This window comes from Xylocopa sonorina, chromosome 13, assembly GCF_050948175.1.
Source record: "Xylocopa sonorina isolate GNS202 chromosome 13, iyXylSono1_principal, whole genome shotgun sequence".
Classification (NCBI taxonomy): domain Eukaryota; kingdom Metazoa; phylum Arthropoda; class Insecta; order Hymenoptera; family Apidae; genus Xylocopa; species Xylocopa sonorina.
The window spans coordinates 4404708-4420783 of NC_135205.1; the positions used below are offsets into that span (position 1 = coordinate 4404708).

Consider the following 16076-nt stretch of genomic DNA (forward strand, 5'->3'; position numbering starts at 1 on the left):
CTAGTACGGATCAAAAGATTCCTCTTCTTTTGTAACGCGTAATCGTTCGATACTTGGCCGTGTGAAGCTTGCAAACGCAGAATTACTTTCTCTATCAACAGTTCTGATGATTTCTTAAGGGAACATTGTTAATATTAATTGCTTTTTTATACATTTTGTGGAATACGACAAGTTAGAATAGAGTTAAAGCAGGGCAGGGTAACTACTTGTGTCTAGTCAAACAAGTGGAATATAATCGCATATGATGAAGCAAGTAGAATAGGTTTGACACGTAGTCGGACAAGTAGAGAGGTCCCTCGCGTAATCGGACGAGCGTAACAGATTTCACGTGCGATCAGGTGAATAAATAATGTCCGGGTATGAAAAGTAACGGGACACGTTGCAACTGGGACAGTAAAACAGATGACGCGTGCAAAACTTTTTATTATTCCCACCATTTCTACTTCGAAAATTTGCAGAATGTTCTGATTGATCGTTGGTTTGCAAGCGGTGGTGAAAAGTGGTGGAAATTGATAGTATTCCGGGACCAGCGGCAGATGGAAATTTCTGGTCGACGGAAAAAGCTCCGACTATGATTTTTTTTTCCCCCAGGTTTGAAAGCGAAAATTTATCACTCACGGCTGGTCGACGTTCAGGTGTTATAAAATGCGTTCGTCATTCGAACGCTCGAACTTTCCGCCGCTTAATACCCCTTTCAACGAGCCTAAGTAAATGTCCCGTGAATGTCTCTATCGATCGTTCCGGCTCGATACAATCGCGAGCGAGCCATCGGAAGTTCAGAAGTCACGTTTCTAGTATACGTTTTGTCGCGCCTAATGGGGAAAGCTTGTTATCGAGAATGGAAGAGGGATTAGTCGCAAGTAGAGGGTAATTCGAGAAAGTTCAAACCCTCTCCTCTCTGCTTTCGTGAATTTATATATATTTTCATTTTTCACTAATTACGTTTCGTCCATTTTATCGCACATTAATACCTGTACATACACACATCCCACTCCTTTTCTCTCAAATACAAATCCAAACGAAAAGCCCTTCGAAGAAACCTTCAAAGAAGCACCGCAACTTTCCTCATCATCGCGAAGGGGCGATTTCTTGTTCGATCAAAATTATTTTCCACCCCGATCGACACAGTCGAAAGGTCTCGTCCCTCGCTTCGAACGAACACAGAAACCTTTTAGAGGGGTCCAGGGCCAGATGATTCCCGGTAAGTTGGCTCGAGCGAAACTTTCGAGACTTTTGTAAGTGCATTAACTCGTAGACTGCGGGCCAGGAATCGCGCGTACGTGTAGCGTGAACCCCCTTCATCCTGGCGGTGTATTTCATACGTGCACGGATGTGTACACGCGAACGCGCCTTGGTCGTGGACGCGCACAGAGGGTGCCTGGCGAACAGGGGAGAAACTCTAGTAGTCCACACTTAGACGTCGGCTACGCAAATATGGGCCACCTTGGATGCATAATCCGCGTAAATTGCTGCCATCTCCGAGTGCATTGCACCGTCGCGTCGATACGACGATCTCGCCAAGCCTTTCGAGACGAGCCACGTTACAGACGCTTGCTTATTTTGGCCACGTCGTAAGCGAGCGTCGTTTCGACGGAGATTCCAGGGGTGGAGATTGTGAATACAAATCGGACGATTGTGCGACTTTGACGCATTGGAACCCGGCTACGTAGACGGATGGGGGCGTTTCAAGTGTTCGAGATTCGAGATCCTCCAGTCGGGCATGTGACGCTGTAAAAAGTTACAGGAGATATGCGTAAAAACGGGAGAATCGTTCTTCTCCGATGCTGAAAACTTTAAAAAAAAAAAGAGAGAATAAATGCAACAAATGTTTGTAGAATTATTCTTTAAGTGGGAGCGATTGCTTTTTTTTTTTTACTTTGAAGCGCATATGGAACGGTGCAACGAATCAATTCCCTTCGTTAAGTCAATTGCGCGTCGTTTGGCTGCATCAGAATGTAGTCCTCGTGTGGGACGAATTTAATCGACAGAAGTACAATTGCGAAACTCGACGAGTTATTACAGAGTCGAATGCTTCGCTCCATCAATATTAACGCGCGCGTCTCGTACAGCGCCAACCGAATTCCTTCGTAATTACTTGTTCTGGAAATAATTCCCCCGCCGCAGAACAAGTATGCGATTCCTGGAATCTACTACTACACCCTGCTGTGCGGAATACATATTTTCATCGATATTATACATGCTGTATATTGGCGAGGAATCTACCAACGTATATCGACAATTTATATAAACGTTTACCAGTACCAATTTCCTCTAGACATTCATTGGAACATCCTCTGTCAACAATATTTTGTATCAAATCCTCACTTCCTCCTACTATAATAAATATATAACTTAAATAATTACACGATAAATTTAAGGTTTAAATTCGCATGGTCGACCGCTGAAATTCTCGATCTTTAAAATTCCAATATCGCAGACCACCAAAATTCTCAAATTCTCGAATCCTCGAGTCCTGGTCTTCCAGTTTCCCGCGAGCCACTCAACTTTCAACGGAACAATCTTCACCAAATCACGGGCATAATCTCGATAAGCCGAAGGTTTCCATTCGGAGAATCGAAATAAAATGCGGCAAATTCCATTTGGAAGGAGAGGGGTGAACAGGTCCTCGAGGCTCGCGCGAGCACACAAATGGCCGTTAGATAGGAACGGCCGTTGGAAGAGCGCGAATTATACACCGGGTTTCTGCCAGCTGCGTGAACCGAGCTGTTCTGGATTTGATTGCAGGGCTTGTTTGCGAGGATTACCTTCCGCGAGCCGCTGTTCGTCGGCGGCCCCGGAAACACAACCGGCCTCGAGCGACTTCCGGTAAGGACCGGATTTAAGGGTTGCGTCCGGCATCTGGAAGCCAACGAACACCGCTATCGCTTCCCCCTCGCCCCGCAGGGCGACGCCGCGAATGGTTTCGACGTTGGTGAGTACAACTTACTAATTAAACCGACCCTCTCGCTCTTTCCGGCGATTAACCCGTTCTTTCGCGTGCCCGCTCGTTTCGCCGCTCTACAAATGTTCGTGTTCGGGATTAGTTTCGCGAATAATATTTTTCGGAGAGCAGAGTTTCCCGGTGAACATATCCCGGTTCGAATTCGGTTGAGAAAGGGAACGCCTCGCGTGCTCGTTCGATGCTGCAACTTCGTTTATCCACCTCGCGTTTTAAAGTCGAACAGCCGCTGTATTGTGAAATTTTAATTCTCGACAGTAATTCAAAGTTCTCGTCAAAACGAAAATTGTCATAAATACATTATCCCCCCGCTGGCCTTCTAATTCTTTCTCCCTTCACGTCGTTCCGTACGCGCTCTCATACTGAGATCTAATTAGTTCTATCACCCTCGTTCCTTAATTATTCTCTCCGTGTTTTCCAAGCGAACAAAGCTCGCCGACTATTTTAATAGTATTCATATATAGTTCCTGGGAAAACACTGGTTAAACCAAAAACTAATAATGTAATCCTTTCATCGTACTAATTCACTGTTCTTAGTTCATCCAACATTTCCAAACTATTCGTCCATTGTTAAGAAGTACAATTTTACTTGTGCGACTGATCTTGCACACGAAACTCCTGTCACGCGAAGCAATCGACGAGAAACGCGTCGAGAAATCCGACAAAAGGTGTCTCGCATTTTGTCACCCGCAAACGAGGCAAGGACAGTCTATCGACTGGCGAATCTCTATTGAAGCTGTCCAAGGAGTTGCATACGTACGTATAATCCCCTGAAGCGTGGCCTCTCGAGAGATAGCTTTTAAGAGGATCCTCAGTTTCTTTGCGAGGACGATGGACACACTGTCACCCCCGTCTCTATTCTCCGGTGAAATGCACAATACGCGAAAGCAGCGCATGCCACGGGACCAATGCATTTTTTGGTCCTCGACTGGCCACTGGTTCGTGGCTCGCGAGGCGGCCAGGACGCGCGGCGTCGTCGAGGAACCGACGCAAAGAGGAGGATGAGGGCCTCTGAACCATACCAAAGCAAATCGTCCGTACGTCTCGATTCGTTTTACGAATGCTTGCTTGGGAAAATATTTCCCCTCGCTCTGCGAAACGAGTTATCGCGGTCCACTTTCGGTTCCTTGTGTACCGGGCGTTTGGTCTTAAACTTCGCGGGAGAAGTATTGTTCTTGGTTTCAGGGTGGAAATTGCAATTGCAAAGTGTTCCTTTTCTACTTCGCACGAAAGTTTTGATAAAAGGCTCTCGTATTTCGAAGAATTTTTCTGTTCGAGCGATAAGCTGCTTTGGAATATTTCATTCCAAGAAAGTGGTTTTCGCTCTTCCCTGGCATTTATTTGTTAATAACATTGAAAATAATGATATGTAACTTCTGTGGATAATTTAATAGGGAAGAAGAGATTTGTAAGCAATTGAGAGGTGAATGGTTAAAAGTAGAAACGATCGTACTGTAGCATGTAAAGTACGAGCGTAACAATTATAGTCAGATTGCATTGCCTCGTGGTAAATCGGACGCCAGCCAGTGATAATCGCGACTATAAAATACCACGGTTCATAATTAGGCGTTTCAGAGTTACACTTTGTTTGGGTGGAGTAGAAGCCGCGCAATATCGGCTGCTCGGATTAACTCCTATATCGGCGAATACAACAGGTGTCACATGAATTTAGTTAGGAAATCCTCCCAGCCCTGGCTGTGTACCATCTCTCGATTTACCAGGGAACGTCTTCTTTAACCACGACCCAGTTCTTCATCGTTAATTTTGAAAATTCAAAGACACACGTGGTATCACATATTTTTTGACCGCACCTCTTTCACAACCCTCGATCCACCGCATTAAAAGGGGTTAACGAAACAAAATGGTAAAACAGAATTCCAAATCGGATACGTACGAATCGAAAAATGCGCAAGCTGATCCCTTCGCGTGCAAAGTGCATGCTTTACTCGCAAGATCTTCGTCGAATTTGAACTCGGAATTCAAGAAAGAGATAAGCTCTTTGATATATGAAGCGAAACGAGCCCTCGCGAACCACGCGCGAGCTCGAGAAAGGAAATAAAGTTCGAGGGTAGAAATCTAAATTTTTAAGTAGAAATTTAAAACTCGCGACCAGGAGACGAAATCGAGCCGCGCGCGGTCGTAAAATACAAAAGACGCGGGACCAATTACGCGTCCCCCCATAAAAGGTGCTCTCTCGTAAAGGGAAAAAGTTTCCGCGGAATAAGCTCGTTTCCTGGCCAGTTAATCGAATTACCTGCCGATATAAGATTGAAATATAATTCGAACAGAGAAATAGCGGGCAGTAAAAGGAAACCGAGGGAACGTGATCCGTATCGTCTACGCCCAATAACGGACGGGCGGAGCGATTTTCCGGATTACCCTGTTTCGTACGCAACGAATCGGGATTATTCGATGCTGTATCGAGTCAATTCGCGCGAATCGAAGTTTCCCAATTTACCAGACGCTACCATTCGCGTCTTTATTTTCTCTCGTTCCCGTAGTCTTCCACTTCGACCGTTCTTTTTTTCTTCTTCTTCTTCTTCTTCTTCTTCCTCTTCTCCTTCTTCTTTTTCTTCTTCTATTTGCGTTCACCATCGACGAAACGAAATTTCTTATGCATTAGTACGGGAACGAAGTAGACTTGGAAAGCTGGGAGCGTAGACGTGATACGTTATCGGCGGGATTGGTTGAAATACGCGTGAAATTTTAAACGGACAGAACCGGATAACGCGGCAGAAGTGGCTCGTACCTTCGTTTCTGGAACTTCTGCTCCACTTCTGCTGCTGGCTTCGGTCCGCTCGGTCGGACAAAAAATTCGGAAGGGGTGAGACTGCGCGCGGAAAAGGTATGCTTTTTTTCTGGAACGCTGGATTCTTCTTTTCCCGTTTTTTATCTCACGGATGGCAGATAGGCGGGTGAAAGTTTCTAGGCGTAATTAATGTGACGGTGCTATATATTATCTTGGCAAAAAAGGGAATACTTAGTCAGTCACGCTTTCTTCCTTTTTCTAAAAGTATCTCTCGCTGAATATTCACACAATTCACCTGCAACTGTAGGTCATTCTTCGAATGCATAATTATTCGCGTCATTGGCGGCGTCCAATCATCTTCAACTGTAGCGATGCCTCTTCGAACGAGTCCTCCTGCTTTCTCTCCTGCGACGCGTTTCAAAAAGTTTCGCGATATAGAAGTTCCGAGATGTTATTAAGCAAACTTTTACGGAAGAAAAAAGACCCGTCAGAGATGGAAAGTGACTCGAGTCTTCGCAGATATCGCTGTAGCTGACTCGAGAAAGAATACGAACCCACTTAATGAATAAAGCATGAAACAAGAAAGGGGTAAATAATTGCAGCAATAAAAAGCAGAGCAGTTGCATTTAAAAGAATTGGTCCATGAATTTTCTACTAAATTATAATGAGACACTTAAGTATATATAATTCCTATTGATTTTACGAGCCTGTAATTTCAAGCGATTCTCATCAAAAGAGTATCGAACAATTCGAAATCATCTACTTCCTCTGCACTATACACGTTTTCAAAAATTCACATTATCGATAGCGGAGAATCTTCTCGCACTCATCAAGGTACAAGAGAGGAACTCGTACCCAGCGATACTTGTAATTCTCGCCTTGAATGCGTAGAAGGACCGAATACGTGCCGCCCGACATTTTCTGGTCCCGTTACCTCTTTTAACTTGCAGATTACGCTCGACTTGGAAATTTTCGACGTTGAAAAAGACCGCCTTTCGCGAGAACTAGTTTGGTAATTTCGATATCGACTAGTTCTTTGGAACTTACGCGTTATACTTTCACGGTTCCATTTCCTTTGCAACTTCGAATCTCTTTCTTCGATCTCTGCCAGTTCGAAAGGGTTATTGCATATCGTTCATGGGTACGAATATTAAAGATGTAATTGAAATTGCAAGATTCAATTATACTAATTTTTTAACCATATATTTACGACTGTAATCGTAACGAGTGGAAAGGAAAAATAATTTCTATTAAAGCAATTATACTAACGCTCGAAGGAACAGTACTCATTGTACTTCGTTTCCAAACTCTGTCAGTTGGAAAAAATGAAACAAATTCTCTCCTCGACCGAAATATTGTCAGGGGCATAAAGAGCGCTATCAATTTTTCACCGTTCCGCCGATCGAAAAATCGACAAGTGTACCATCGATTTTTCAAGAGGCTCGAGTTCAGCCTGCCGCAACCCAACCTCTCCTCCGTCAGAGAGAAAAAAAAAAGAGGAACAGAAGTCTCTTTGGTTCGTCAGAAATTTCCGATAGAGTGGAACGAGCGCGGCGGAAGATAATTTCGCAGACATCTCACGAGCTTCCGGTACCTACGGCCGTCGACGGATGGAGAGGAAGATAAAAAACAAAGATAAAAAATGCATAAAACACGAGAGCTTTTATATTTTCGTCAAATATTTACATCGACGATCGCTATCGACGAGCACGATTGTGCTGGAATTATTCGAAGGCAAAGCCCAAGTAATCACTCTATATAGGTATGTACAAAACTGATTACAACGATAGTGATATAATAATAATAATAACAGTAACATTTCCTTACTTTAAGTATTCTATATACTCATTGGACTCTAATAGTGATTGAAGCAAATTATTACGATTATTACGATACAATCCACGATATTCCTTTTATTTGTCACTTTAAGGATCCTGAAAGATGACAAACTCTCAGAACTCTAGAAGGCAACGCGATATCAACGAGTACGCGAAGCTAACGCTCGAAAATCAATCGATACTCTCTCCAACGAGCAACACGCGGACACTCGTCATTCGTATCGATTCTATCAGACATTCGTTACTCAGACAAGATTCCTCGCGACCTTGTCGTTGACGACGTTCGATCGCGACCCATTAATCCAACTGATTTATCGTCGTTGCAGAGGAATGCACGGCGGACAGATGCAGCAAGGTGCCATGTTCTCACGGCGGGAAATGCTTGACTACCGGCGGAGACACGGCTGTGTGCCTCTGCCCTCTCGGATACACCGGCGATCTCTGCGAGACCAGGGTGGATTTGCAGGTAAATATAATATATCGACGAAATTTAATTAACTCGAAATGTGATTGATAACGTTCGCTGGATGCTCCACGGAGGAGACGATGAGGACTGTTACGGTAGATCGAGGATCGCAAAAAGGAACAGAGGATTCGATGTTCCTGGAAACGGAATTCTCCGTGGATGTTTCTGCTGTTTGAGTAATGACCGTTTTAGAAGTGTGATAAATTACGACTCTGTCGCCTAGTGTGACGCTAACGTGAACACTGACTGGCGAACTGCTCGGTGAACGCGCAGAATGGCAAATGACTTTGAGAAAGTGACGTTCGCGTTAGCCTCCCACGAGCATTTAATAGTTAAAACGAATACAAAGGTGCATCGTTTATATTTCAATTACGAAGCAATCGCGATTTGATCAGTGATTAGAAATAAATAGATCGCAGGTGTTTCTCTGACTCACGGTGAATATAAATTTCGTATAAGTTTAATCTACGAGGAAACGGAGCGTTGAAAAATATCAAAGCGAAGCGGAGGAAATAGGAGCGTAACGAAAATGAGCGAGAGCATTGGTGACAATGCTCGGAGGTGTTCGAAATATTGCACGTGCCCCGGCTGGATCTCGCTTTTGGCCTGCTCGCGGGCAAAAGCTACGTCCCGGTGATAAGCGAATCCCACGGGTCCGTAGAGGGAAGTGACTCTGCATTATGCGAGAGGGCAACAGCTCGAAAAATCCCGCGAGGAAAACCATTTTCCCGCCTACATAGAAAAGGATGCTTCGCTTTGCTTATCGCGCGTTTCGATGTGACAAATGGCACCCCTAAAATCTCCACCCTTTCTTCTCGCGGCAATAAAGGAATCGCAGACGAGCTACACTCGATCATACCATCGAAAACTTCTCTGTTATTCAATTTTTGTTGTCGCCAACGTGTATCCAGATCCCCTCAACGCATCTCGAGCCAGACCACTGTTGCTTGGACCGTATAATATTCCTTCTGGACGCGTGTATACGAATCGATGGGATTAGATCTAAAATCAAGCCTCAGAAACCGATTGTCCACGGTAATCGATAGTTTTCAAGAGCACCAGGAACGGTATCGGGAAATATCAAACGCAGAACGAGTAACAATATCGGCTGGAATTACAGTGTCACGGATCTCGATGGGAACTAGTTTCGTTTACCGATCTCGATGTCAAAGCCACGAGCGATCAACTATTACGTCCGCTACTTGAAGTACGACGGAAACGCCCGCGATTAATTAAATCTTGACCGGAGTCCCGCTACCATTTCCATCCTCGTCCTCCACCTGGAACTTTGCGTTCAACCCTCTATCGCGGCGCGAGCCAGCGGTCCCAGTGTGCCTCGCGCTTTTGAACTTGTCGTCGATAACGTCCTCTCGGAAAATTCCATAGAATCGCGCGGGATTAATGGCGGACGGATCGAGCATCAGTCGCTGGAGTTTGGATTACGAATGATGTTTGTTAATGCCGATCCCTTTTGGCTGATTGGCGGACGAGCTTTCAGGCGAGTTCGCTCGCTCTTTGGCCGTCGCGATTTAGTTGATCTCACCAGGAAGTTTTGAAGATAGTTTGCCATCGAAATACAGACCATGGCGAATTACCAAGTCCAAATGTAATCGCCGACTTGTACAAATGACATCTGTAACGGAAGTAGAGAAGCATTAAGATAATTATAACGATCACTGTAAGTCGTGAGAACTCTGTAAAAAAATCCGCAGGCATTCAATCACGTCGCCAATACATACTCAAGCGCGTCGAATGAAAGAGCTCGTTCGATCGCGATATATCTTCTAAAATGCGACGCCGTGATTGCGCGGGACGGAAGAACGTTTAAAGGGAAATCGTTCTCGCGTAGCTCGCGACGCGTAAATCGTGTGCGAAATATCACGCTTAATTACATCCTGCACGGGGATTCCATGCATCGAAGCCTTGAAAACGAGTGTCCAGCCGATTTCGAGCGGTTCGAAGCGAAATACTCGGACCTCGAATACTTCCGATCGAATTAACCAGCGACGCCGTTGGTCGCGCGTTACCCGGATTCGAAATTTTCGACAGATATTATCTACCAACGTTTTTACCGTCCCCTCGATCGTCGTCGCGTTCAACCTGGTTACCATATGCACGCGTACGTGTCCGTGTATGTACTTGTTTGAACGAGCACTGAACATAATACCGATCAATTTGTCCTCTCGTTCGCAGACTCCACTTGGTGCACATAAATTCACGCACATATGCGTCGAAACATGCCGTGGATTATATATTATATCGAGCGTATACATGGCACGGTCTACTAACTTTGTCCACGTGAAAGCTAATCGATAATCTGAGAAACGAATGAAATTTAGCTAATTGAAATACGACATTTTGCCATTAATAGCATTTTACGTACCTACTTGCTCTTTTAGTTTCACTTCTAATCGTGAAGATGATCTTCTACGGAAGATTCTTGATGACATATTTCATTATCTTGGCTATCTGTGTCTTATTGCGTAAAAAGAAGTAAGAGATTAACTTTTTTTTAGAGGATATTTCACTATATAATATTTATCTTCTAAACAATTATTATTCGAGTAGTAAAAAATATGGTTCGATGTAATTCATTGATACCTTTAGTTTCTTCCTATTAGTCGAAGTATCAAAGGCATTCGAAGATGGTAAAGACAGCGTACCACCCTGTACAGCACGGTATCGATTATAACAATGGCGGAAGCGTTAAAGCACGCCCTTTAGACGCGTGCAGGTGCCTCTAATAAAATCGCTATCGGGCTGTCAGCCGTTATTACTTCCTGGATACTCGAGCAGTAATTTTAATGCCATCGGTTGTACGCTTTTAAATTTATACTCCTTCGTTCTGATTCTGCCGCTTTTGATCACTCGAGCGCCCTTCCTTTCTCTCTTGTCGTCCCTTTCGTAATCCATCCGTTGAATTTTTATTTTTATCCTTCTCGTCCATCCTCAGGACTCTCCGCTTCTTGGTTGTTCACCTTTACTCCTCGCCTTGTTATTCTCCGGTGTGTTTCTCCCAGCTTGCTTCCCTTTATCATCTACTATTTTACTTTACGAGTTCCTGAAAAGTTCGGTTCTTCTCCTTTCCCTCTTGTTAAGCTCAACACCCTTTCATCGTTTTTCTCTGGCTCCTTTGCTATCATAAATCAGAAAAATTTCTCTTATCTAGCCTTCATCTTAATTCTCATCTCCAGTTAGCGTTTCCTCTTCAACGAGCGCCTTGTAGGATAAGAGACTAAGTGGAGCTCTGACGGTGCAGTTGTTCCGGTTGTGGAAAAGATAGTGTACGAAGAGGAACAGATCGTATAAACACAATTTTTGGTAACGATAAAGTTTACAACGCAAATGATAAATAGTTAAATACTAAGATACAAAAATAACCTAAAGCACACTGGATGCCATTTCTTTACAATGCTATAAAATCATGAATTTACGTGAACATCCACAGTACAGTAACAAACCACGATCGTCAAACATTTACACGGCAAAAAAGCGTGGTAAAGACATATAAGTAGGACTCATTCAGATTTATATCACGCAACAAACAAGAAAAAGTTAAATAAAGAATGCGATTCTTTAATTCGTAATCGTTTATTCAAAACCTAACGGAATTTCAAATTCATCGAGCGAATCGAATCGAACGGTGGCAGAAAAGCTCGTCGTCTGTGTAATGCAATATGAGATACAAAATTGTTCATCGGAACAGCTGTCCGGCGGGGGAAACGTTATTTGCGGACAAACTGAAGCCAGAAAAGTCACAGCCTGAAAACCATGGCCGGGGCAAAGCGGATTTTCCTGGCCGTCGACGACGCCTCCGGCGGCGAGTAAATAAATTTAACGATGGCCGTTACATCCGGTGCTCCCGTGGCTCCTGCGCGATGGTTACTTCCACGGAGGAGCTCTATTCCATTTCTTGGTCTCCATCTAACGAAACGCAGTCGAGCCGCGCCGATGGGATTTATTCTACGGGATATAACGCGGGGCAACTGCGTTTAATTTAGTGGCTGTGTCTACACAGCCGCCGCGGCTCGCTCTTCCTGTTCGGTAACTATGTCATTTCGGAAATTGACGCCCGCGAGATAACGGGAAAAATAACGGGGACCAGCCAGACGGGAAGATGATGTCGTCGTTGCCAGGCGACTTCCAGCCAGGGAGAAGACGGTGTGGGAACCGGCGCTGGTAACGGCACCCATTTTTCTCGTTCGCCCATGAAACATCGCGCGATTTACAAGCTGCCTCCCCGACCGACGGTTCGCGCGAGGAACAGGGACCACTTAATTCCTTGCGCGCGCGCACGACGCCTCTGAAGGCGACGCACACGCTGGAAATTACTCTAAGGGATATATATTTGACAGACTTTTGCGTATCTTCGTAGAAATAGTAGGACTGCGTTGTAACTTAGATCATTTGTTAGTTGTTGAGAGATTATTGGTGAGATATGTATTTCTTTGGCGCAGCTATATTGAAAGGAATTTTTTAGACAAATTTTGCTTCCTCTTGTATTTGTTAATTTCATTGCGAAGGGACTTGAATTAAATGTATTTTGTGATTAATGTATTATTGGCTACTGAAGGAGGATTTGCTCTATCGTCTACTTGTTCTATTTTTTATAAGGTACGAAGATCCAGGAAGTAATCGTTTTTCGAATTGTTTGGGTACAGGTGCCGTCGTTCAACGGGTCCTCTTATCTCCGTTACCCTGGTTTGGCGGACACGTCGCTGTCTTGGCTGGAATTCGCCATCACCATGAAACCGACCGCCGCTGACGGCGTTATACTTTACAACGGCCACCACAGCGACGCGACTGGTGACTTCATCGCGTTGTACCTGTCGTCGGGGCACGTTCAATTTACCTTTGACCTGGGAACAGGGCCAGCCACTCTGAGGTAAGTCGATTCGCCGTGTTTTACATGCGAAATCTTCTTTGGAACGTACGTACACGTAAAGTGTGCACGTGCACGCGTATACCTCTCCACGGTGCAAGAATACAGTGAAAGTACTTTAATTTTAAAACGAAACCGAGTTCATAGCTGGTTTATTATTTTCTAAAAATTACTAGAATACGTATCGATTAATCTTGCAAATGTTTCGCGTAGTCTGGTAATTTTTATAGGTAAAATGTAACCCTGAGCGTGTGCATCCGCGTTTAAATGCCAGGACAGTGACGCACGAGACCGTTCCTTTCAATTTTCCCCGTAACTCCTTTCAATTCGAGCCGTGTCTAATTAAGTCGTTTGCATGCCGACCCCTCTTCGAACGAGCGAACAATGGGCCAAAGGATATTGTAATTTTATCGGGAACTAACGTACGAGGTGAAAAAGGGAAGAGTGGCCTGGCCGGTTATGGGTGCCCCGCTCCCGCTTGATTGGATGGGGTAGCTTGTTTTAATTTGTTGAAGGCGGTGGCTTGATTTGTGGCTGAAGTAGCGGCAGGTTGATAGGGTTTCGAGGAAACTGTATATTCAAGCTTTTCCATTATTTTTCCCTACCGTTAATGCACATCCCCTTGTTTCCCCCGGAATATTGCAACGCGATTCGCCGGAAAAAAATTCATGTTTCCATAACCAGGCGCGTATAGGGCTTCGGATATAATACGAAGCGGTGTCAGCTATGTAAAATTATGTAAATGAAACTTGAACCTCTTTAAAAAGTTTCTGTCGCCCGTCAAAATATTACAACTACTAATTCCTGCCTCGCGCCGCCCTTTGTGCCATTTAACATTCTCGTGAATGCACGAACATCCACGGACGAGATAAAAATTTCGAATTAATGAACATTCTGTGTGGCTTGCACGAGTTGAGCAAATTTAACGAAAATACCGCGACATTTTGCGAAAGTAAGAGATATGTGCAGTTACATAAAACGGTAGAGTAATTGCCACAAAAATACGGATTCTCATCGTATGAAAGTGTAAAACACTCTTCCACTTTACAATGGAAGATATTAAGTTGTTTAACAAGCTGAAATTTACACGAGTGTCACCTCACAATCTTAATATCGCGTTTCGATCCAGGTAGTTCCTGACCCAGTTGTAAAACTCGATTCATCCTGTCTTTCATCGAATCTTTAACTTGTCCAACCAACGTGTATGATGCAATTGACAGCAAATCGGAGTTATGCGAAAAACGAACAAAATAAAAGGTCGCCCTCCTTCGCAGGGTCACCTCATTAGATTCGAGCGTCGATAGATCAAAGTCTCGATCGGGATCTCCGTTGATTACGCCGCTTGTAACGCGATGTAACGAGTTTATGCGCGATGCGATCGATTAACGAAGCTTGACGTCGGTGTCGAAAGAACCAACCGATCGTTTAATCCGTCCTATCGCTAGCTAACCGTGTATCGGTGTCGATCGGCCTCGTCGCGAATTAAACCCCTTGAATATTCATGACGGAAAATCAGTGCACGCGAGCACGTCGCACTCCGCGGATCAGAGATTCTAATCAGGTCTGAGGTTAGCTTCTCATTTTTGCTGTTTTCGTTACGCGGATTAACCCCTCGCCTTTCAGAGATTCCTATCCGAGATCAAGGGATTCGATGTTCTGGTTTGGTTTAGAATATTCTGTTCCCCGTTCTCTGGCTCTGTGCTTCGTCGTGTTTCCAGATTAATATCGACACTGGGGGATCTAGAAAAGATGTTTAAAGAGCAAATAACGATCGTTAAATTTGTTTGATCTCGTAGTAATTAGGTGTACGAATTAATTCGTCGTCTTTCATTCGAATTTTAATATTTTCCTACGTGTTCTAGAGTTTCCACTTGTTAATCTTAATATTTAGATACACCACTGTTTGAATTTTGATTATTTTCGATTGAAAGTGTCGTTCTTAATTAAAAAAGCGGAATTGTTCAGTGAAGATTTACGAAATGAATCATGATCAGAAAAATTCCGAAACGTATAGTTGATTTTGCAACTAATGATTAATGGTTCCCTCGATTAAAACACGCAAGTCTGTGGCAGAAAATAATTAGTTGGCCGAAAGTAACGGGGACGAGCCGAATGGAGTTTCCATTCGAAAGTACGGGCAAACAGGACGATCGGTTATCGATCAGCCGTTTTGACAATTAAATTACAATTTACAACCACGTTACCTCGTTACGTTTCTCGGTACAATGGCGGTCCCGAGGCCGCTTACCACGGCCCCATTCGACGCGAAAGTATCCCCTGTTAATTAATCTCGATTCGTATAATCGACTGTGGCTCGAGCGCGTTTTTTACCGTCGCGAAAATCAAACATCGTTCTGTTTTACATACGAAGATAAACCGGCCGGCGTTTGCCCGCTTTTATGAAACGCTTCGATAAACAACCTTTTTATCCGCGGCGATCTTCCAGCTGCTGGTCTCAACGAAATAATATCCGTGGGTAAACTTCATTCGCATTCGTCGTTTTGGTCGAGCCGAGCCGCCATTATTTTCACCCTCGCAGCTCTGTAATCGTTGAAATCCTTCGGTGCTCTCGATATTAATATCCCCCGAAGAGGGTGAAATGAACGTTTTCTCGCATCAACTTTGTAAAATCGTACTGGTCGATAGTTTCAAAATATTTTACAAAAATTGTTGCATTTTATTCGAGCACAGAATTATTATACGATACACTGCATAATAATGTACCAATACGAACGCAAATCGTCGTGGTATTATTTAGAAAATTGGCTTCATCGGAAAGTCGTATGAATCTAGTCACGAGATCTTCGCGTTAGTCGTTGACCACACCCTGTGCATGAAATCCTCGACGTCTGAAAGCACACGACTCATCCGGCTATTAAGAAGCCACGCAACATTCGGTTTTCCCTCTGAGAACAAAGTTTCCCCTCGCTGTGGATCGTGGGACCGTTCAATAGAAGACTTTTCCACCCTTCCTTATCCCCACTGTGCCCACTTCGCCCGGCGAAATATTACCCGTGAGCAAACTTCATTCGCATTCACGACGTTTGACCGGAATCACGACGATGGAACTCCATTCTGACCGGCTCTCTTTCGACCGTAGACTCCCCCACGGATGTGTCTACGCCTTGACATTTTATTATAACGCCAGAGAAACATTTGGCGTTCCTTGCGACCATAAGTAA

General features: G+C 44.2%; 1 protein-coding gene across 1 annotated transcript in view; it reads left to right on the forward strand.

Annotated features, from left to right (window-relative positions):
• Positions 1 to 16076, forward strand: part of LOC143430274 (pikachurin) — a 154360-nt gene that overhangs the window by 133168 nt on the left and 5116 nt on the right. The window contains exons 8-10 of the mRNA XM_076906376.1: positions 2746 to 2932; positions 7873 to 8012; positions 12674 to 12897. Of these exons, the coding sequence (XP_076762491.1) occupies positions 2746 to 2932; positions 7873 to 8012; positions 12674 to 12897 (551 nt within the window). The remainder of the gene's footprint in view (positions 1 to 2745; positions 2933 to 7872; positions 8013 to 12673; positions 12898 to 16076) is intronic.